The 23,586-nt window shown below is 50.8% G+C and overlaps 1 protein-coding gene across 1 annotated transcript in view; it reads left to right on the top strand.

Moving 5' to 3' along the window:
• KIF4A (kinesin family member 4A) overlaps nucleotides 1–23,586 on the top strand; it is a 114,524-nt gene that overhangs the window by 22,421 nt on the left and 68,517 nt on the right. The window contains exons 5-8 of the mRNA XM_030209792.1: nucleotides 7,411–7,578; nucleotides 7,924–8,027; nucleotides 10,049–10,193; nucleotides 17,317–17,427. Of these exons, the coding sequence (XP_030065652.1) occupies nucleotides 7,411–7,578; nucleotides 7,924–8,027; nucleotides 10,049–10,193; nucleotides 17,317–17,427 (528 nt within the window). The remainder of the gene's footprint in view (nucleotides 1–7,410; nucleotides 7,579–7,923; nucleotides 8,028–10,048; nucleotides 10,194–17,316; nucleotides 17,428–23,586) is intronic.

Raw genomic sequence — 23,586 nt, 5'->3', positions numbered from 1 at the left:
CCACCCTCAAAAAAACATCTTTAAAAATATTTTGTGCCAGCCTCTATTCCAGCCTCAAATGTCATACTCTGGTCCCTGGACCAGTTTTAGTGGGTGCAGTGCACTTCAGTCAGGTGGACCAGGCCCCCCCCCCCCCCAACCTGCTTGTGATGGTAAATGTGAGCCCTCCAAAACCTACCAGAAACCCATTGTACCCATATCTAGGTGCCCCCTTCACCCGTAAGGGCTATGGTAGTGGTATACAGTTGTGGGTAGTGGGTTTTTGTGGGGCTCAGCACACAAGGGAGCTATGTACCTGGGAGCAATTTCTGAAGTCCACTGCAGTGCCCCCTAGGGTGCCCGGTTGGTGTCCTGGCATGTCAGGGGGACCAGTGTACTACAAATGCTGGCTCTTCCCATGACCAAAGGGCTTGCATTTGGTCGTTTCTGAGATGGGCGTCCTTGGTTTTCATTATCGCCGAAAATCAGAAACGACCAAGTCTAGGGACGACCTAAATTTCAAGATTTGGGAGTCCCCAACCATATTATCGAAACAAAAGATAGATGTCCATCTTGTTTCAATAATATGGGTTTCCACGCCCCCTCCATCAGGACGTTTTGCGAGGACGTCCTCAGCAAAACTTGGGCGTCCCTTTCGATTATGCCATTAACTGGCTCACCTCTATCCACGTTTATTCACTTCTTCAAAGAAATGAATCCAATTGGTTAGGAATGACTTCTCTTGGCTGAATCCATGCTGACTCTGTCCCATTAAACCGTGTTTGCCTAAGTGTTCAGTCATTTTATTCTTAACAGTTTCCACTATTTTGCTTGGCACTGAATTCAGGATTGCTGGTCTGTAATTTCCCAGATCACCCTGTAACCTTTTTAAAAAAATCAGCATATGTGATTAGAGGATTTCCCCCCCCCCCCCCCCCCCCCCCCCCATCATCATCTTAATGTATTTTCATGTATAATGGCTTCTCCGAGGACAAGCAGGCTGCTTGTTCTCACGACTGGGTGACGTCCGCGGCAGCCCCCACCAACCGGAAATAAGCTTCGCGGGACGGTCGACACGCAGGGCACGCCCACCGCGCATGCGCGGCCGTCTTCCCGCCCGTGCGCGACCGCTCCCGCCAGTTACTTTTTTTCCGCGACTGAGAGAGTTGTGTTTTCCCCTCTCTCTCGTTTCAGCCGCCGGATTTTTTCGACCGCGTTTACGCGGATCGTCGCTTTTGGCCTGTTCGGCCTCTTCTTCTTCTTCTTTCTCTTTTATTAAAAAAAAAAAAAAAAAAAAAAAAAAGAATTTTGCGCGTGTGGAGCACGCGCTCCTTCTTTTCCCTCGCTTTCTAGCGGGGACGCCTCGTTGCGGCCTAGTGGCCGCTCGGTCGGTTTCAGTTTTCGTGGTGTGATTTTAGCCACCATTGCCGACTTTGACTTCGCCGACGCGATTTTTCCGTCGATGTCCTCGAAGGTCCCGAGTGGATTTAAAAAGTGTGGTCGCTGCGGCCGGCCGATCTCGCAGACCGACACCCACGCTTGGTGCCTCCAGTGCCTCGGGCCGGAGCACAATCTCAAGTCGTGCGTTTTGTGTCTCGGTCTCCGGAAACGGACTCAGGTTGCGAGGCAAGTTCTGCGGGACCGTCTTTTTGGAACTTGCGCCGGCCCCTCGACGTCGACCTCGACGGCATCGGTATCGAAGACCGGTTCTTCGGTACCGGTATCGATGCCCGAGACATCGGCACCGATGGCAGCGACCCAGGAGAACAGGTCCCGTCGGCCCGCCGGTCCGCCGGCGAGAGTGGGGTAGAGAGACCGCGTGGGGCAGTCGGCCCCGGTCACTCCCTCAACTCGTGAGCCACGGGACCGAACCCTGTCGGACCCGGTACCCCGAGACCGAGGGGGATCGACCTCCTCCTCCTCCATGCCCTCCGGCACCGGTGACGTGCACCGGAAAAAAGACAAGAAGCGCCGTCACCGGGAGCCCTCGGTGCACCCTGAAGAGGAGTCGACGCCGAAGCGTCATCGCAGAGAGGAGAGATCTCCGTCGGTGGTGGAGGTACCGACGCGTCGGGGTTCCGGCACCTCGGTGCCGTCTCCTGGCCCCCAGCAGCTTCCGGCACCGACACCCTTACCGGCCCCACCGCCTTTCCCGGCAGCGGGCCTGGACGAGTGCCTCAGAGCCATCCTTCCGGGGATCCTGGAAGGGCTGATGCGCCAGGCTGTGCCGGCGCCGGGGGTGCTTGCGCCCTCGGCGCCGATGACTGTGGCGCCGGCGAGCTCTAGCCCGGCGCCGGGGCAGTCGACACCGCCGCCGCTTGCGGTGCCGGTCTCGACAGCCACGCAGGTGGAGTCCCCGTCGACGTCGATGGAGGGAGCTCCGTCCCCGCCGGCGCGGGAGTCCACCGCTCGACGACACCGAGACCTCGGTGCCTCGACGTCGAGCCGGGCCCGGTACCGGACACAGCTACATGAGCTAATGTCCGATACCGAGGATGAGGACTCGTGGGGGGAAGAGGAGGACCCGAGATATTTCTCCTCAGAGGAGTCTACGGGCCTTCCCTCGGACCCCACGCCGTCACCGGAGAGGAAGCTCTCACCTCCTGAGAGTCTCTCCTTTGCCTCCTTTGTGCGGGATATGTCTATAAGCATTCCCTTTCCCGTGGTCTCTGTGGAAGAGCCGAGGGCCGAGATGCTCGAGGTCCTCGACTATCCATCACCACCTAGAGAGTCCTCCACGGTACCGCTGCACAATGTCCTGAAGGAGACGCTGCTCCGGAACTGGGTGCGACCACTAACTAATCCCACCATTCCCAAGAAGCAGAGTCCCAGTACAGGATCCACTCTGACCCAGAGCTCATGCGGCCCCAGTTGCCCCATGACTCAGCGGTCGTGGATTCTGCTCTCAAGAGGGCACGGAGTTCGAGGGATACCGCCTCGGCGCCCCCGGGGCGGGAGTCTCGCACTCTGGACTCATTTGGGAGGAAGGCCTACCAATCCTCCATGCTCGTGACCCGCATCCAATCTTACCTGCTCTATATGAGCATCCACATGCGGACCAATGTGCAACAGCTGGCGGACCTGGTCGATAAGCTCCCGCCGGAGCAGTCCAGGCCTTATCAGGAGGTGGTCAGGCAGCTGAAGGCGTGCAGAAAGTTCCTGTCCAGGGGGATTTTTGACACCTGTGACGTGGCATCTCGTGCTGCGGCCCAAGGTATAGTGATGCGCAGGCTCTCATGGCTGCGTGCCTGTGACCTGGACAACCGCACCCAGCAGAGACTGGCTGACGTCCCTTGCCGGGGGGATAACATTTTCGGTGAGAAGGTCGAGCAGATGGTGGACCAACTGCATCAGCGGGAAACCGCTCTCGACAAGCTCTCCCACCGGGCGCCTTCAGCACCCGCCCCCACGGGTGGGCGTTTTTCCCGGGCACGGCAGGCTGCACCCTATTCTTTTGCAAAGCGTAGGTACAACCAGCCGGCCCGAAGGCCTCGCCAGGCACAGGGACAGCCCCAGCGCGCTCGTTCTCGTCAACAGCGTGCGCCTAAGCAGCCCCCTGCGCCTCCACAGCAAAAGCCGGGGACGGGCTTTTGACTGGATCCACGGGAACATAGCCGCCCTACAAGTGTCCGTACCGGACGATCTGCCGGTCGGAGGGAGGTTAAAATTTTTTCACCAAAGGTGGCCTCTCATAACCTCCGACCAGTGGGTTCTCCAAATAGTGCGGTGCGGATACGCCCTGAATTTGGCCTCCCTGCCTCCAAATTGTCCTTCGGGAGCTCAGTCTTTCAGCTCCCTTCACAAGCAGGTACTTGCAGAGGAACTCTCCGCCCTTCTCAGCGCCAATGCGGTCGAGCCCGTACCACCCGGGCAGGAAGGGCAGGGATTCTATTCCAGGTACTTCCTTGTGGAAAAGAAAACAGGGGGGATGCGTCCCATCCTAGACCTGAGAGGCCTGAACAAATTCCTGGTCAAAGAAAAGTTCAGGATGCTTTCCTTGGGCACCCTTCTGCCAATGATTCAGAAAAACGATTGGCTATGTTCCCTGGATTTAAAGGACGCATACACTCACATCCCGATACTGCCAGCTCACAGACAGTATCTCAGATTCCGCCTGGGCGCACGGCACTTTCAGTATTGTGTGCTGCCCTTTGGGCTCGCCTCTGCCCCACGAGTGTTTACAAAGTGCCTCGTGGTGGTGGCGGCGTATCTACGCAAGCTGGGAGTGCACGTGTTCCCATATCTCGACGATTGGCTGGTCAAGAGCACCTCGGAGGCAGGAGCCCTCCGGTCCATGCAGTGCACTATTCAACTTCTGGAGCTGCTGGGGTTTGTGATCAATTACCCAAAGTCCCATCTCCAGCCTACTCAGTCTCTGGAATTCATAGGAGCGCTGCTGAATACCCAGACGGCTCAGGCCTACCTTCCCGAAGCGAGGGCTACCAATCTCTTGGCCCTGGCTTCGCAGACCAGAGCGTCTCAGCAGATCACAGCTCGGCAGATGTTGAGACTTCTGGGTCATATGGCCTCCACAGTTCATGTGACTCCCATGGCTCGTCTTCACATGAGATCTGCTCAATGGACCCTAGCTTCCCAGTGGTTTCAAGCCACCGGGAATCTAGAAGATGTCATCCGCCTCTCCACCAGTTGCCGCACTTCACTGCTCTGGTGGACCATCCGGACCAATTTGACCCTGGGACGTCCATTCCAAATTCCGCAGCCCACGAAAGTGCTGACGACGGATGCATCTCGCCTGGGGTGGGGAGCCCATGTCGATGGGCTCCACACTCAGGGTCTGTGGTCCCTCCAGGAAAAGGATCTGCAGATCAACCTCCTGGAGCTCCGAGCGATCTGGAACGCACTGAAGGCTTTCAGAGATCGGCTGTCCTGTCAAATTATCCAAATTCGGACAGACAATCAGGTTGCAATGTATTACGTCAACAAGCAGGGGGGCACCGGATCTCGCCCCCTGTGCCAGGAGGCCGTCGGGATGTGGCGTTGGGCGTGTCGGTTCGGCATGCTCCTCCAAGCCACGTACCTGGCAGGCGTAAACAACAGTCTGGCCGACAGACTGAGCAGAGTCATGCAACCGCACGAGTGGTCGCTCCATGCCAGAGTGGTACGCAAGATCTTCCGAGCGTGGGGCACCCCCTCGGTGGACCTTTTCGCCTCTCAGACCAACCACAAGCTGCCTCTGTTCTGTTCCAGACTTCAGACACACGGCAGGCTAGCGTCGGATGCCTTTCTCCTCCATTGGGGGACCGGCCTCCTGTATGCTTATCCTCCCATACCTTTGGTGGGGAAGACCTTACTGAAGCTCAAGCAAGACCGTGGCACCATGATTCTGATCGCGCCCTTTTGGCCCCGCCAGATCTGGTTCCCTCTTCTTCTGGAGTTGTCCTCCGAAGAACCGTGGAGATTGGAGTGTTTTCCGACTCTCATTTCGCAGAACGACGGAGCGTTGCTGCACCCCAACCTCCAGTCTCTGGCTCTCACGGCCTGGATGTTGAGGGCGTAGACTTCACTGCGTTGGGTCTGTCTGAGGGTGTCTCCCGGGTCTTGCTTGCCTCTAGGAAGGATTCCACTAAAAAGAGTTACTTTTTCAAGTGGAGGAGGTTTGTCGTGTGGTGTGAGAGCATGGCCCTAGAACCTCGTTCTTGCCCTGCACAGAACCTGCTTGAATACCTTCTGCACTTATCAGAGTCTGGCCTCAAGACCAACTCAGTAAGGAATCACCTTAGTGCGATTAGTGCTTACCATTATCGTGTGGAAGGAAAAGCCATCTCTGGAGAGCCTTTAGTCGTTCGATTCATGAGAGGCTTGCTTTTGTCAAAGCCCCCTATCAAGCCTCCTGTTGTGTCATGGGATCTCAACGTCGTCCTCACCCAGCTGATGAAACCTCCTTTTGAGCCACTGAATACCTGCCATCTGAAGTACTTGACCTGGAAGGTCATTTTCTTGGTGGCAGTTACTTCAGCTCGTAGGGTCAGTGAGCTTCAAGCCCTAGTAGCTCATGCTCCATATACCAAATTTCATCACAACAGAGTAGTGCTCCGCACCCACCCAAAGTTCCTGCCGAAGGTGGTGTCGGAGTTCCATCTTAACCAGTCAATTGTCTTGCCAACATTCTTCCCCAGGCCGCATACCCGCCCTGCTGAACGTCAGTTGCACACATTGGACTGCAAGAGAGCATTGGCCTTCTACTTGGAGCGGACACAGCCCCACAGACAGTCCGCCCAATTGTTTGTTTCTTTCGACCCTAACAGGCTAGGGGTCGCTGTCGGGAAACGCACCATCTCCAATTGGCTAGCAGATTGCATTTCCTTCACTTACGCCCAGGCTGGGCTGACTCTTGAGGGTCATGTCACGGCTCATAGTGTTAGAGCCATGGCAGCGTCAGTGGCCCACTTGAAGTCAGCCACTATTGAAGAGATTTGCAAGGCTGCGACGTGGTCATCTGTCCACACATTCACATCACATTACTGCCTCCAGCAGGATACCCGACGCGACAGTCGGTTCGGGCAGTCGGTGCTGCAGAATCTGTTTGGGGTGTAAATCCAACTCCACCCTCCAGGACCCGAATTTATTCTGGTCAGGCTGCACTCTCAGTTAGTTGTTCTTCGTAGGTCAATTTCTGTTGTTTCCTCGCCGTTGCGAGGTTCAATTGACCTGGGTTCTTGTTTTGAGTGAGCCTGAGAGCTAGGGATACCCCAGTCGTGAGAACAAGCAGCCTGCTTGTCCTCGGAGAAAGGGTATGATACATACCTGTAGCAGTTGTTCTCCGAGGACAGCAGGCTGATTGTTCTCACCTTCCCTCCCTCCTCCCCTTTGGAGTTGTGTATTTCATATTTTTTGCTAGTCATTCAACTGGCGGGAGCGGTCGCGCACGGGCGGGAAGACGGCCGCGCATGCGCGGTGGGCGTGCCCTGCGTGTCGACCGTCCCGCGAAGCTTATTTCCGGTTGGTGGGGGCTGCCGCGGACGTCACCCAGTCGTGAGAACAATCAGCCTGCTGTCCTCGGAGAACAACTGCTACAGGTATGTATCATACCCTATACACGTACTCCAGAAAGAATAGCAACATGGTATGGTATATGATCAGGAACTGTTTTATGGTTAATTCACTGTTAATACTAGGAAATACCGGGACACCAGTGGTGAAAATTAAGTCAAAACAATCAGTATTTTGAGTTTTCATTGATTCTATACAAGTTCTCTATATTTTTACAAACAAAAATAAACTGCCTGCACATGAGTTTTTAATCATCTTCCCTGTGCCAGGCATTTAGTGAAGGGTCCAATAATGTCCTGAATGACTAATGTGTAACTAAGTAAACTGTAAGAGTAAAGATGGTAAATAATCCCTGCCTTGACATAAATGTAAAACACACCACGGTTTTCCTGATGTTAACTTTCTTGTTAATCTCCCTAGGAAATGAACACCAGCCCATCTGGCTTCACTACCGAACATGCTTTGCGGCAAGCACACATGTCCAAGGAATTGATTGAGTTAAATAAAGCTCTGTTGCTGAAAGAGGCTCTGGCCAAAAAGATGACACAGAATAATATCCAGTTGGAGCCAGGTCAGAGCCAGTATGAGGTAAACTCGATTGTTCTCTTTATCAAACATGGCAGATGAATCAAAGCTAATACCGTAGTGAGTTAAGGGGAAAAAACTGGGTTTATAGGGTCGTTTTTTTAAAAATTAGGGTTTTCAACGTTTTCTCTATTGAAGGAAGACAGAGAGAAATTGTAAGGTATCATGTCCCTGAAAATATGGTTGCTTAGTTCTTTAGTTCATGGGTGTGGTGTAGCTGGTTCTCATCTACCCTGGTATGAGTTGGTTAAAAGGGAAATCACGGTGTTATATCTGGAATGACTTCATGTGGGGGTAAAGGCATATCTTGGGTTTAGTTGATGGTTCTAATCTGTCATCTATCTTCAGAATAATATCAAGAATCTAGAATCTGAGGTGGGAGCTTTGCTGAAAGAGAAGGAAGACCTGATCCTTGCACTTCACATGGCCAAGAAGGATGCCAACCAAGCCAAGTAAGAGTTGTACTGCAGATCTGTGTTCCAGGTTTCACTTGGTAGTGAGAATATGCAATGAGAATGAGAACGTCTGAGTGATATTGTTTATTCAGAAAGGGCGACAAGACCAGCCCAAATGCAGGGATGAATAACCACAATCCTTGAGGGCCACAACCCAGTCATGTTTTCAAGATTTCCACAATGAATATTTGAGATTTATATGTACTGCTTCTGTTGTATGAAAATCTTGATATTACATTAGCCTATTTGATAAAAGGATGCCTGGTTTTGGTTTAACTTCAGGCATACTTGACTAAGCCTCTGGCATTGTTTTGGTCAGTTTTCCTGAGGATATTGCAGAGTCACAGCCTGGTCATTGCATTCCTTTACTAAGAATTTATAGGCTCAATATGTGGACAGGCTGGTTTTCGGCTCAGGTTCTCAGGACAGCCATACCTTTCTCCCACCTTGGAATTTAGGTGCTTAGGTACTTTTGCATATATCTGGACTGGTCTAGCAGATAAGAAAATTATAACTTTTTTAGTATACTGCTACAATTTGGTTGTTTTATGCACTGAAACACATTGCCAATCCACAACCAACTTTTACTACAGAAACTCTCCAAAGTATGGCACCCACCACCTCCCCGTACCCGACCTTCACTACCAGAGTAAGAGCTTTAGACCTTCAAAGTTCTCCCTAGCAACTCTTGCCTACACATCTCGACTCATAACTATGACTACCACCCCCCACCCCACCCCCCCACCCCCAAATCCTGTATCTTGCTTTGATTCCTTCCTTACCTTCCACTTTTGCTTCTGGATTCATTGAAGATGCAGATCAGACATACTCTACCTTCCACAATCATTTCTGAAGTTCTGCCACACCAGGGAGGTCCTTCCATGTCCTAAGTATCTTATACTCAACAAGCACTTAAAAAAAGAATGAAGCAAATATATTTTCAGATTTTTTGGAAGCTGGACCTCTGACTTGCCATATCAATTCTAAACACTCTCCCCAATAGACTTATACCTTCAGATAGGATCATCAAATATGGAAGATTGGTTCAATCTGGCCGTATTAAACTGCAGGATACATCCAATTATCCTTTCTGGTATACAGTACCGTTGGTGAAGTACCTTAGTGATTTCCACTAAAGAGGGGGGTTGGGAGCTGCCCTAGAAATATTAGTCCTTTATCAGAGAGGTCCTCCCAGGTTTTGGTCTCGTTCCCTAACATTTTAGCGTACTCTAGCAGGGGAAGCAGTAAGGCCTAGATTCTTAGTACTAAATTCCACATTGCACTAGTACTCCTGTAGAGTTCTTCAACATCAGACTGCTCCCCTTCCAGAGCTTTTCACTCTTGAACTGACAAGCTGGCAAATAAAAATGAAACCTAATATCAAGACATATTGGTCTAATGCGTCGGCTTGCCCTCCATAAACTGCTAAACTGCTCAGCCCTTTCTGCTGTTATCATGATACACCTGAAGCACTGTACCCCTCCAGACAGAAATTGGGATTATGCCCTAAATGTATAAGGCTTGAGACCTGCCTACTGCCACTGTCTGACCTGTTGCTCTCACCATAAACTCAGGGTATGTAGAATGATAGGATTAGCTATCCTGCCCCAGGACGTTCATACATAACAATGAAGTGACCTACTGCCTTCTTAATTCTGCTCTTTCAACCCACTGCTGCTCTGGAGTTCTTTGCTAGTCCACCACCGCTCCCAACTAATCACTCCATGTTTTAATTACAATAGTGCATTGTTGTTATTCCTGTTTTAAAGAGTTTGCTCTGGTTGCCTATTGAGCAAAGGGTCCAGTTAAAATGCTTTGAAAATGACATCTGAAATATTGAAAGGTTGCATATTTACCAACCGAATCGATTTGAGATTGGGAACCAAAATTTTGCTAGATATTCCATCTCATATTATTTGGATTGATGAATGTAGACATATTATATTGCTGGTCCAGTTCACTGGAATACGCTACCTTTAAGACTTAAGAATATTACAGATTTGAAACGTTGTTTATAGGTTAAGTGAGCGCCGCCGGAAAAGACTGCAAGAATTGGAAGGCAAAATGTCAGAGCTGAAGAAGAAACTGATTGAGCAGTCAAAACTGCTGAAGATGAGAGAATCAACAGATCACACTGTCAGCAAACTGAACAAGGAGATACAGGTACTACTTGCTGACAGTGTTAAGGTAGGCAGTGCACTCACTGTTGTCGTAGCATATTTTTCAGGTTTAGTAAGACTTGAAGAGGAAGAGCTGTTGAATCCTGTGATTTGGGAATAGGAGGTTCTCAATAATGGGAATGATTTGTAAAAGGCAGTGTTAATACTTTATGATGTTCCCCAAAGCAGGTAAAAAAACAATTTCCCTACTGAATCTGGAAAGAAAAAAGTACATAAGTACATAAGTAGTGCCATACTGGGAAAGACCAAAGGTCCATCTAGCCCAGCATCCTGTCACCGACAGTGGCCAATCCAGGTCAAGGGCACCTGGCACGCTCCCCAAACGTAAAAACATTCCAGACAAGTTATACCTAAAAATGCGGAATTTTTCCAAGTCCATTTAATAGCGGTCTATGGACTTGTCCTTTAGGAATCTATCTAACCCCTTTTTAAACTCCGTCAAGCTAACCGCCCGTACCACGTTCTCCGGCAACGAATTCCAGAGTCTAATTACACGTTGGGTGAAGAAAAATTTTCTCCGATTCGTTTTAAATTTACCACACTGTAGCTAAAAATCTTGGCTAGTCAGTCTGGATCAGTGTGGATTTGTGCACTCCTGTTCCACAGTTGACAGGTCTAGGCTGTTTGCCGTCTTTTCTTCAGCTATAGTAGATATGATAGTGACATAGAAAAAGCTTTCAACCACATGGAGTCACCCTATGTGCTATTTTGGAATGGTTCAGTATATACCATATTTCATGAGTTGAGTCAAGCCATATACTCTTACCCTAGGGCCCAAGTGCTCATTCCTTAGTGTCCCTCCGGACCAGCTCAAAATGCAACTGATGGGTTGTGGAGACTGAAAAACATCTCTCTATAGTGAACCAGTAAGAGCCCTGGCTTAACTGTAACTAGACTCAGTATTATCAGTCTCCAGCAGGTGGAAGGTAGTGAGCCCTTTCAGTGTCCGTCTGTCTCTCTACGCCTTTTTCTTTTAGCAGATTTATCTGGGAATTAATTTAGAGAATAGTGTGTCTTAGGTTTTTCTATTTGGTGTTGGTTTATTCTGTGCCCTGGTGTTTCTTGCAGTTCTGGAGGCTGAGACCTACAGGGGTCTCCTGAAGCCTCGGGGGTGTGACACTTGGGTGGCCAGGTCCCCCCACCCCCACCCCCACCCCAATTCTCCCTTGGTCTCCCTTCTGTAACTTTCTTGTAGGTTGTTAGCTGGCCTCAAGGGAAGAGTGTTGGATGGCTTTGGGAGAGGCAGCTGCTTTAAAAAAAAAAAAAAAAAAAGGAAATAAAAGGCACGAATGAGCAGGGCATCTCTGTTTGCCTCTATCTGTGGCAGCTTGCTTCCTTCGGGGTTTTGTTTTGTTAAGGTGCTCAGCTTGTTAAAAAAAAAAAAAAAGAAGCATTAGCTGTGCCAGCGCATTTGAATCACTGGCATGTCAGAGAAGCTCAGATGTTGTGTGCCTGCGGTGGGGGCTTGCGGTTTTGAGGGGGTATGTAAAATTTTGCATCGCCGTTGAAAATGATGGGGAGGCTGGTCTGCTGAGACCCGTTGCTTTGCCGGCGGCTGCGGTGCCTAGAGATTTTTGGTTTCAGGGTCGGCGCCAGTTTCTGTGTTGGCGGGAAACGCTGCCATTTTACCTCATGCAGTGCCGGCCCTGCACTGCAGTCCACAATTTCAGACCAAACAGAGGTGGCTTTTATCAGTGCCCTTGAGGGGTTTTCCGCTGGAGTTTGTTTTGCAAATGTCTAGAGCCTTTTTGCTGCACAAGACCAGTCCTCAGTCTGTTCCCCTAGAACAGGCATTGGAAAAGCAGATATTGCTTGCAAAGTGTTCCGGGGGACCTGGAACTTAGAGGAGGATCTGCTTTCTGATCATGAGCAGGAAATGCTAGCTTTGGAGGGAGCTATTTGGGAGAAGATATGATCTCTTATGAGGCCGGTATGATGGAACAGAGTGAGGAATCCCTTCTTCCAGGAGAGGATCCATCTGTGTTCCAGATTTTTCACAAGGAAGATTTGCAGGAGTTTATTTCTTTGGTGGCTACTACCTTTCATTTTGAGGAGGAATAGCAGACGGCTATGGAGGGCTGTACAGTGGATCTTCTGGTGAAAGGTATTCGAAAACCAGGTAAGACATTTCCTATGCATCAGGATATAAGGGATATTATTCAGGCTCAGTGGGATGTCCCAGATTCCCCCTTTAGGTTCTCTAGGTCTATGGTTAGTCTCTATCCAGTTCCGGATGCTGACAAGTCCCTTCTTAGACCTCCTGTGGTTGATGTGGTGGTCTCGGCGGTCACTAAGAGAAATACAGTCCCTGCAGATGGAGGCACGGCTCTTAAGGATGTTCAAGATAGGCATATGGAAGCTCTCTTAAGGAGTAGTTTTGATGTCTCCTGCTTGGTGGTTCAGGCAGTTATCTGTGGTTCCCTGGTGGCTAGAGTGTATTTCTGATGGTCTGAGTGAGTCTTGAATAGAGCTTTGGATGATTGGGCAGTGGTAGATGCGGAAGCAGCCAAAATTGAGTTGGGCTCCGCCTTTTTGGCAGACTCCTTATACGATTTGCTCAGAGCCTCATCCATAGTTTTAAGTGTAGCTGCTAGATACTCGCTGTGGTTGCTCGGTGGGTCCGCGGATGCGGTAAGTCAAAGTTGAGTAAATTTCCGTTCAATGGATCTTTTCTTTCTGGAGACAAGTTGGACAAGTTAGTCCGAAGTCTCGGTGATACTAAAGTGGCCCGGCTCCCTGAGGATAGACACCACCCTATCCTATCCTATTAGCGGGTGATATTTTCATCTATGTAGGCTAGGGAGAGTAGCTCTGGCTCAGCGGTCCCATTTTTTTCAGAGAGGTCAGCCCTTTTGAGGGTCTTGCAGAGATGGGGTCATGACTCTGGAGCTTCCTTCCAGTCTTCCTCCCGTCCTGACCAATGAAAGTGTCTGTCTGGTTCCAGCCTCTAGTTCCTGTGGGAGCTCAGCTAACACAGTTCTATTGGAGGTGGGCCCAGATTACCACCGATCGTTGGCTGCTAGAGGTTATTTGAGACGGATATGCCTTAAAATTCGCTCGGCATCTTCTGGACACTTTTATGGAGTCTCCCTGTCGCTCCCAGCTCAAGGTGGGTGCAGTGCGGGATACTCTAGAAAGGCTTCTCGATTTGCAAGTTTTGTCTGGTTCCTGCCTCAAAGATTCAACAGGGTTGTTATTCCCTTTATTTTGTCTTCCCAAAAAAGGAGGGAATGCTCTGTCAATTTTGGATCTCGAGGCTGTCAATCGGGACCTCAAGGTCTCCTCCTTTCATATGGAGACTCTCCGGTCAGTCATAGTAGCGGTCAGGTCCGGGGAGTTTTTGACTGCGCTGGACTTGATGGAAGCGTATTTGCATATAATCCAGTTTGGCTCATGCATTAGTGGTTTCTTCGTTTTGCGGTTTTAGGCAAGCATTATCAGTTTCGTGCTCTTCTGTTCAGATTAGCTATGGTGCCTTGCACGTTCATGAAGGTGATGGTGGCTGCATTTTGGTTCATCCGTACCTGGACGATTGGTTGATCAGAGGAAAGTTGTATTAGGAGAGCTTGCAGGTCACGGATCGAGTGGTTCAGTTTCTGCAATCCCTTGGTTGGATGGTCAACTCTCTCAAGAGTCGACTGGTTCCGTCACAGTCCCTCGACTACTTAGGAGTGTGCTTCAATACAGGTCGAGTATTTCTCCCTCCATCCAGGATTCTCAAGCTGCAGGCCCAAATTAAGGCTTCCTTTGCACAGGGCACCTCCTTGTGCAAGAATTATCTTCAAGTATTGGGCTCTATGGCGGCAATGATAGAAGCAGTGCCGTGGGCCAGGGCGCATATGAGGCCCCTACAGAAATCTCTTCTATCCAGATGGTCTCTGCGGAAGAATGCTGTATTGATGAAATTGCCTGTGAGAGCCCAGCAACATGCCAGCCTTCTTCTGTTTTCGGACACCCAACCTGACCAAGGGAATGCCTCTGGATCCTCCTCAATGGATAGTAGTCACAACGGATGCCAGCCTGAAAGGTTGGGTATCTGTGTCGGGGTCAGTATGCACAGGGCGTGTGTTCTTGGACAGAGGCTTCCTGCTTGATCAATCTTTTGGCAACCAGGGCGATTCGGTTAGCATTGGAGGCATTTTGCCCTCTGCTGCTGAGCAAACCAGTTCACATCTTATCAGACAATGCCACGGCGGTGGTGTATGTCAACCGACAGGGGGGGGGGGGGGGGACAAGAAGTCTTTTATTGGCAAGAGAAGCAGCTCAGCTTATGAGTTGGGCAGAGAGCCATCTCTCTGCTATCTCGGCATCTCATATAGCGGGAGCAGCGAATATTCTGGCAGATTTTCTAAGCAGTCACACTCTGGACCTGGGGGAATGGGCTCTGAGTGACAGCGTTTCAAGCAGTGGTGGATCACTGGGGGCGTCCAGTCATGGATCTTCTGTCTTCAAATCTCAACGCATAGGTTCCTCAATATTTCAGTTGAAGGCAGGACCTCAAAGCAAGAGGAGTAGATGCTCTGCTCCAGCCCTGGCCGTCAGAGCTTCTGTACGCCTTTCCTACAATGGCCTCTTCTGGGTCGTCTGGTTCACAGGATCGAAGCACACAGGGGTTGGGTAATCTTGATAGCTCTGGATTGGCCTCGCAGGCCATGGTATGCTAATCTCATGCTACTTCGTGTAGGCCCTCCCCTCAGATTGCCTGAGTCTCCGGCCTGTTAGTACAGGGACCAGTGGTTCATCCAGACTTGGCTCGATTTTTGTCTTGCGGCTTGGCTCTTGAGTGGGCTAGGCTGACAAAAAGGGATTACTCCGCCAATGTAGTTGCCATGATGCTTAGGTCACGTTGTTCTACTTCTCTTAATTACATCAGGACTTGGCGGGTGTTTGAGTCGTGGTGTTCCGATCACATTGCTCTGTTTTGGGCTTTGGTGTCTGAAGTCTTGGATTTTTTACAGCATAGGCGCTTATTTCTCTTAAGGTTCAAATAGTGACGTTGTCTTGTGTTGGAGGGCGTATGCAGGGTAAAGTCTTATCTAGCCATCCGGATGTCTCTCAGTTCCTTCTGGGAGCGAGTCGTCTTGTTCTCCTTTTAGGGCTGTCTTTCCGACTTGGGATTTGAATCTCATCCTCTCAGTTCTTACTAGGCCACCTTTTGAGGCCTCAGCATCCTGACTGTTAAGACAGTATTTTTGGTAGCCATTGCCTCGGCTAGGAGAGTTTCAGAGTTGCAAGCCTTTTCTTGTCGGTCTCCATTTTTGGAGTTCTCTAAGGAGAGGGTAGTTTTACACCCAGTTCCTTCTTTTCTCCCTAAAGTACTGTCATGTTTTCATTTGTCAGTAGTTTTGACGGTTTTACGTTCTTCCTCTGGTTCAGAGAGTCAATGTCGATTTGAGGTATCTGAATTTAGATGCTCAGATCGTCTGTTCCTGCTGATTAGAGGCTCCAGGAAAGGTCCGCAGCATCTACACCTACCATTTCTAAGTGGCTTAAGGAGATGATTGCTTCCGCTTACCTACTTTCCGGTAAACCTATCCTGGATGGAGTTAAGGCCCATTCTACCACAGGTCAAGCTGTGTTATGGACAGAGCGTTTACTGTTACCTCCATTGGAGATTTGTAAGGCGGCTATTTGGTCGTCTTTGCATTCATTCTTGAAACATCGGTTGGATGTTCAGTGTCGTCAGGAAGCTGGTGCACGCGTTCTCATGGAGGGATTGCTAGGGTCCCTCCCATGATAACTTATTTACTTCCCAACAGTTGCATTCTGGGCCAGTTCGTAGGGATGCTAAGGAAGGAGAAACTAAATCTGACCTGCTAATTTGCTTTCCTTTAGTCCCTCGGGACTGGCCCAGATCCCTCCCGATCAGTGCTTGTTGGTACGACGTCTAGTTTTGTTTAGCGCGTAGTTTTTTTTTTTTGTTTTTTTTTCCATGGAGCTGCTTTGAGCATTTGCTGTTTAAAAAAAAAAAAAGGCATTGGAAAATATATAACTGTATTCCCCAGTTATCCTTGCGATGGTACAGGCCCATTTCTCATGAGGCCTCTTGCCAATGGGACTATGTCCCGGGTGGATGCTCAAGTTTCCCAGTTGCACAGAATGTTTCTTGTCTTTTCTTCTACTTTGTTAGGATAATACTGAGTCTAGTTAGTTAGCCAGGGCTCTTATTGGCTCTCTCTCCGGAAGGGGTGCACAACCCATCAGTTGCATTCTGGGCCAGTCCGGAGGGACTAAAGGATAGCAAATTAGCAGGTAAGATTAATTTCTTCTTAACAGGAAAACTGCCCATTTTTTTCATTATCTAGAGGGACTAGACAAAGTTGCCCTCTTCTCAACCCCCCCTTTTTCTTGGTTGGTCTGTTAAAGACAGATAAGAGACAACCCTTCTGTAATCATTGGGTTTTTGCTTTCCTATTAAATGCAACCCTCATTTCTTAAGATATCTTTGGCTTGCCCATATCCTAACCATGGAAGAGATGGTTGCTAAGGACACAGAGCCTTGAGTATAATTTCTGATTTAACATCACCTGGTCACTGTTTGTCATAATGGGGGGCATTTAGAAATTATAAAAATGACTTTAACCACTAAAGTGAATTATGTTAGTATACTTTCTGAGGTATTATGAACCTCTTTTTAAACTTTTAGAGCAAAAGTAGTTTATGGAATTCCAAACCCCTAAGCATTAGTATTTAGAAATTGAAAAGGCATTGATTATCCCAGTATTGTGTGAGAAGTTTGGCAGCCTCTCTAATAGACATAACATACATAGTAACATAGTAGATGATGGCAGAAAAAGACCCGCACGGTCCATCCAGTCTGCCCAACAAGATAAACTCGTGTGTATACCTTACCTTGATTTGTACCTGTCTTTTTCAGGGCACAGACTGTATAAGTCTGGCCAGCACTATCCCCTCCTCCCAACCACCAGCCCCTCCTCCCACCACCGGCTCTGGCACAGACCGTATAAGTCTGCTCAGCACTATTCCCCGCCTCCCAACCACCAGTCCTGCCTCCCACCACCGAATCTGGCACAGACCGTATAAGTCTGCCCACCACTATCTTCGCCTCCCCACCACCAACCCCTTTTCCCTTGTTTCTTATATAGCTGATGAAGACACAGAGGGTGCAACTGATGAGGCAAATGAAAGAGGAAGCAGAGAAGTTCCGTCACTGGAAGCAGCAAAAAGATAAAGAGGTTATGCAGCTGAAGGAACGGGTGAGTATTTATGAACAATAGGAAGAAGAAGAATGTGGGTTTTGTACATGTTAACAATTGTTCTTCCAGATGAGATGTGTAGATAATATGCTGTCCTGCTAGCAGTTGGAGATTGAGAACTACAGGCTCAGTCTTCACCCTATAAAGGATGCTGTGCAACCCAGACCCAGCCAGTATTTCTCGATCTGTAGCAGGTATTAGGTGAGAGCTTGTACTGTCTACATCTGATCAGGTAGGTTGTGAAGGGAGCTGAGACCCTTGTTTGGTAGGTTCCACAGGAGCCGGTCATGAAACACCTAGCCATCTGCCTGGGGCTGTCCTGCAGCCAATTAAAGGGTCTATCCCCAGCACAGCTCAGGTCCGCCTGCACCTGCTGCTTGTGCTCTACACTTCCACCCCCCTCCCATCGACTGGGTCCCAACCGCCTCTTGGCAAGTCTCCCGCTCTGAAATTATCCCCAGTGATTTCTAGGTTACTGGGGCCACACTCCTAGTGGTCCCACAGTTCCCAGAAAGCAGTCACAGAGCCAACACACAAACCACCAGGATTCTTAGTCCAGACAAGCAGAGGCAATAAACTAAAATTCTCTGTAACGGCTTTAAACATAAACATGCACGCACACACACACACACACTCCTGCTGGCCAAACTAGAGAAATACACTTGAAGAAATAATACAAGTTACAAACTAGAGAGCTGCACGGCTTCCGTCCCCGCGGGAATCCCGCGGAACCCGCGGGATTCCCGCGGGGACGGAGGCAGTTCCTGCGGGGTTCCCGCGGGGATGGAACCAGTTCTGTGGGCTTCCCGTGGAAGTGTAAGCTGCACCTGCACCAGCCTCTCATCTACCGAATACCAATTTATTTGAGCGCTGTCTCTTCCTCCTCTTCTTCCTTGCTTTAACAGCATAAATGTGGAAAGTCTTCCATTAAGGAGGTAGTAGAGTCACAAATGATGAAGGAATTCAAAAAGGCGTGGGATGAACACAGAGGATCTCTAATTAGAAAATGGAAGTTATATAAAAGCTAACCTTAAATGGCTGCATGTGTGTGGATATGTCAAGTGACACTTAGTTGGCGACTCTGGCTGTGATGAACTAGAGCTGATACCTGGCAGACTTGTATGGTCTGTGTCTCATACATGGCAATCTGGTGTAGGATGGGCTGGAAAGGGCTTAGACAGCAACTTCAGTGGCTGGAACATAAGGACAGTGCTGGACAGACTTTTACGGTCTGTGTCCCACAAATGAGAACATGAATAGGCTGGAGTGGGCTTCGATGGCAACTCCAGCAGTTGGAACATAAGGATGGGGCCAGATAGACTCCTGTGGTCTTTGTTCCAGAAACACGAAAGAAAGACCATAATCAAGTATATAATATCACATTCGTTGATTTAATGATGAATTGATCATGAGTGTGACTATTGGACAGAGTGGATGGACCGTTCAGGTCTATTTGCTGTCACTTACTATGTTACTGTTAATCCTCTTTGCTCCCAGGCTGGTGCACAGACCTCAGCTCTGACACAGGCACGAGAATCAGATGTCACCTGACCTACTGGCGCGTGCATGTGGCGTGAATGGACTCATCCTCAGCACACACTGCCAGTGAATCAGAGACAAATCTTACATGTGCGCACCAGAGTGTTCCAAGTTCCAACTTCTATTCCTTCCTTGCCTACAGTGCTGTGGCTCAAATCCAGAAAGGGAGCTGACTGGAACTTTCTTTTATGTACTATTAAATTCTTACGGGGATGGGTGGGGATGGGTTAAATTCTTGCGGGGACGGGTGGGGACGGGTTGGAATGGTTTTAATTTTTGCGGGGATGGGTGGGGACGGGTAAGATTCCAGCGGGGATGGGTGGGGACGGGTAAGATTCCAGCAGGGACGGGTGGGGATGGGTAGGATTTCTGTCCCCGTGCAACTCTCTATTACAAACTTAAAACCCACTGTTTTCGTCAGAGCTGAAAAAAAAAAACTCTATAGAACTTGGAGCATCAGGGCCGCATAACCTAGGTGTCTTTAAATCCAGGTTTCCAGGTCCCCACCACCACATCCAGTAACAGTAGCTCAACCTTACTGGGAGCCATACCCCCCCCCCCCCCCCCCTTCCTTGCTTTTGGTGGGGGTCCTAGAGTGCCTTCAGCCAGGAGCAAAAAATAAGTGCAACATTGAGTCATTCAGCCAGAGACAGAAGGGAAAGTTTCTAAAGGGAGGTGGGAGTGGAAATAGTTTCATTGAGTTTGTTTCACGTTTAAGACAGCCGAGGGGGAAGGGATACAGGCCAAATCAAACACTTCTTTCCATAGGTTGATTGTAGCAAAATTTAAATTTGAGAAAATCAGATACAACAGACTTGACATGGTCTGTTCCTGCAAGAAAATTGTATGTTTCAGGAATCAAGTCTCTAAAACATATTTACATATTTTTATATATTTTTTGTAATGCTGTATGTTTATATAGCATGTTATGACAAATATATGCATGTACAATATGTCCATCAGGAAGTGAACAGGAGACTTGGTGATATAACTAATACAATACATTTTTAACAAATACTGAAAAGTAATACACATGCATAATGCATATTCTCCGAGGACAAGCAGGCTGCTTGTTCTCACGACTGGGGTTGACGTCCGCGGCAGCCCCCACCAACCGGAAAAGCTTCGCGGGACGGTCGGCACGCAGGGCACGCCCACCGCGCATGCGCGGCCGTCTTCCCGCCCGTGCGCGACCGCTCCCGCCAGTTACTTTTTTTCCGCGACTGGAGAGAGTTGTGCAATTGCCTCTCTCTCTGTTTCAGCCGCCGGATTTTCGACCGCGTTTACGCGGGTCGTCGCTTTTGGACCGTACGGTTCCCTATTTTCTTTTCTTTGTTGTAAAGCAAAAAAAAAAAAAAGGATTTTCGCGCGTGTGGAGCACGCGCTCCCCTTTTTCCCTCGCTTACTAGCGGGGACGCCACGTTGCGGCCTAGTGGCCGCTCGGTCGGTTTAAATTTTCGTGGTGTGATTTTAGCCACCATTGCCGACTTTGACTTCGCCGACGCGATTTTTCCGTCGATGTCCTCGAAGGTCCCGAGTGGATTTAAAAAGTGTGGTCGCTGCGGCCGGCCGATCTCGCAGACCGACACCCACGCTTGGTGCCTCCAGTGCCTCGGGCCGGAGCACAATCTCAAGTCGTGCGCTTTGTGTCTCGGTCTCCGGAAACAGACTCAGGTTGCGAGGCAAGTTCTACGGGACCGTCTTTTTGGAACTTGCGCCGGCCCCTCGACGTCGACCTCGACGGCATCGGTATCGAAGGCCGGTTCTTCGGTACCGGTATCGATGCCCGAGACATCGGCACCGATGGCAGCGACCCCAGGAGAACAGGTCCCGTCGGCCCGCCGGTCCGCCGGTGAGAGTGGGGTTGAGAGGCCGCGTGGGCAGTCGGCCCCGGTCACTCCCTCAGCTCGTGAGCCACGGGACCGAACCCTGTCGGACCCGGTACCTCGAGACCGAGGGGGATCGACCTCCTCCTCCTCCATGCCCTCCGGCGCCGGTGACGTGCACCGGAAAAAAGATAAGAAGCGCCGTCACCGGGAGCCCTCGGTGCATCCTGAAGAGGAGTCGACGCCGAAGCGTCATCATCGAGAGGAGAGGTCTCCGTCGGTTGTGGAGGTACCGACGCGTCGGGGTTCCGGCACCTCGGTGCCGTCTCCTGGCCCCCAGCAGCTTCTGGCACCGACACCCTTACCGGCCCCACCGCCTTTCCCGGCAGCGGGCCTGGATGAGTGCCTCAGAGCCATCCTTCCGGGGATCCTGGAAGGGCTGATGCGCCAGGCTGCCGATGACTGTGGCGCCGGCGAGCTCTAGCCCGGCGCCGGGGACGTCGACACCGCCGCCGCTTGCGGTGCCGGTCTCGACAGCCACGCAGGTGGAGTCGACGTCGATGGAGGGAGCTCCGTCCCCGCCGGCGCGGGAGTCCACCGCTCGACGACACCGAGACCTTGGTGCCTCGACGTCGAGCCGGGCCCAGTACCGGACTCAGCTACATGAGCTAATGTCCGACACCGAGGATGAGGACTCGTGGGGGGAAGAGGAGGATCCGAGATATTTCTCCTCAGAGGAGTCTACGGGCCTTCCCTCGGACCCCACGCCGTCACCGGAGAGGAAACTCTCACCTCCTGAGAGTCTCTCCTTTGCCTCCTTTGTGCGGGATATGTCTATAAGCATTCCCTTTCCCGTGGTCTCTGTGGAAGAGCCGAGGGCCGAGATGCTCGAGGTCCTCGACTATCCATCACCACCTAGAGAGTCCTCCACGGTACCGCTGCACAATGTCCTGAAGGAGACGCTGCTCCGGAACTGGGTGCGACCACTAACTAACCCCACCATTCCTAAGAAAGCAGAGTCCCAGTACAGGATCCACTCTGACCCAGAGCTCATGCGGCCCCAGTTGCCCCATGACTCAGCGGTCGTGGATTCTGCTCTCAAGAGGGCACGGAGTTCGAGGGATACCGCCTCGGCGCCCCCGGGGCGGGAGGCTCGCACTCTGGACTCATTTGGGAGGAAGGCCTACCAATCCTCCATGCTCGTGACCCGCATCCAATCTTACCTGCTCTATATGAGCATTCACATGCGGACCAATGTGCAACAGCTGGCGGACCTGGTCGATAAGCTCCCGCCGGAGCAGTCCAGGCCTTATCAGGAGGTGGTCAGGCAGCTGAAGGCGTGCAGAAAGTTCCTGTCCAGGGGGATTTTTGACACCTGCGACGTGGCATCTCGTGCTGCGGCCCAGGGTATAGTGATGCGCAGGCTCTCATGGCTGCGTGCCTCTGACCTGGACAACCGCACCCAGCAGAGACTGGCTGACGTCCCTTGCCGGGGGGATAATATTTTTGGCGAGAAGGTCGAGCAGATGGTTGACCAACTGCATCAGCGGGAAACCGCTCTCGACAAGCTCTCCCACCGGGCGCCTTCAGCACCCGCCCCCACGGGCGGGCGTTTTTCCCGGGCCCGGCAGGCTGCACCCTATTCTTTTGCAAAGCGTAGGTACAACCAGCCGGCCCGAAGGCCTCGTCAGGCACAGGGACAGCCCCAGCGCGCTCGTTCTCGTCAACAGCGTGCGCCTAAGCAGCCCCCTGCGCCTCCACAGCAAAAGCCGGGGACGGGCTTTTGACTGGATCCATGGGAACATAGCCGCCCTACAAGTGTCCGTACCGGACGATCTACTGGTCGGAGGGAGGTTAAAATTCTTTCACCAAAGGTGGCCTCTCATAACCTCCGACCAGTGGGTTCTCCAAATAGTGCGGTGCGGATACGCCCTGAATTTGACCTCCCTGCCTCCAAATTGTCCTCCGGGAGCTCAGTCTTTCAGCTCCCATCACAAGCAGGTACTTGCAGAGGAACTCTCCGCCCTTCTCAGCGCCAATGCGGTCGAGCCCGTACCACCCGGGCAGGAAGGGCAGGGATTCTATTCCAGGTACTTCCTTGTGGAAAAGAAAACAGGGGGGATGCGTCCCATCCTAGACCTGAGAGGCCTGAACAAATTCCTGGTCAAAGAAAAGTTCAGGATGCTTTCCTTGGGCACCCTTCTGCCAATGATTCAGAAAAACGATTGGCTATGTTCCCTGGATTTAAAGGACGCATACACTCACATCCCGATACTGCCAGCTCACAGACAGTATCTCAGATTCCGCCTGGGCGCACGGCACTTTCAGTATTGTGTGCTGCCCTTTGGGCTCGCCTCTGCCCCACGAGTGTTTACAAAGTGCCTCGTGGTGGTAGCGGCCTACCTACGCAAGCTGGGAGTGCACGTGTTCCCATATCTCGACGATTGGCTGGTCAAGAACACCTCGGAGGCAGGAGCCCTCCAGTCCATGCAGTGCACTATTCAACTTCTGGAGCTGCTGGGGTTTGTGATAAATTACCCAAAGTCCCATCTCCAGCCAACTCAGTCTCTGGAATTCATAGGAGCGCTGCTGAATTCCCAGACGGCTCAGGCCTACCTTCCCGAAGCGAGGGCCACCAATCTCTTGACCCTGGCCTCGCAGACCAGAGCGTCGCAGCAGATCACAGCTCGGCAGATGTTGAGACTTCTGGGTCATATGGCCTCCACAGTTCATGTGACTCCCATGGCTCGTCTTCACATGAGATCTGCTCAATGGACCCTAGCTTCCCAGTGGT

Source organism: Microcaecilia unicolor, chromosome 7 (assembly GCF_901765095.1).
Source record: "Microcaecilia unicolor chromosome 7, aMicUni1.1, whole genome shotgun sequence".
NCBI lineage: Eukaryota > Metazoa > Chordata > Amphibia > Gymnophiona > Siphonopidae > Microcaecilia > Microcaecilia unicolor.
Note: the sequence above shows the minus strand (reverse complement) of the source record. Positions and strands in the feature narration are given on the sequence as shown.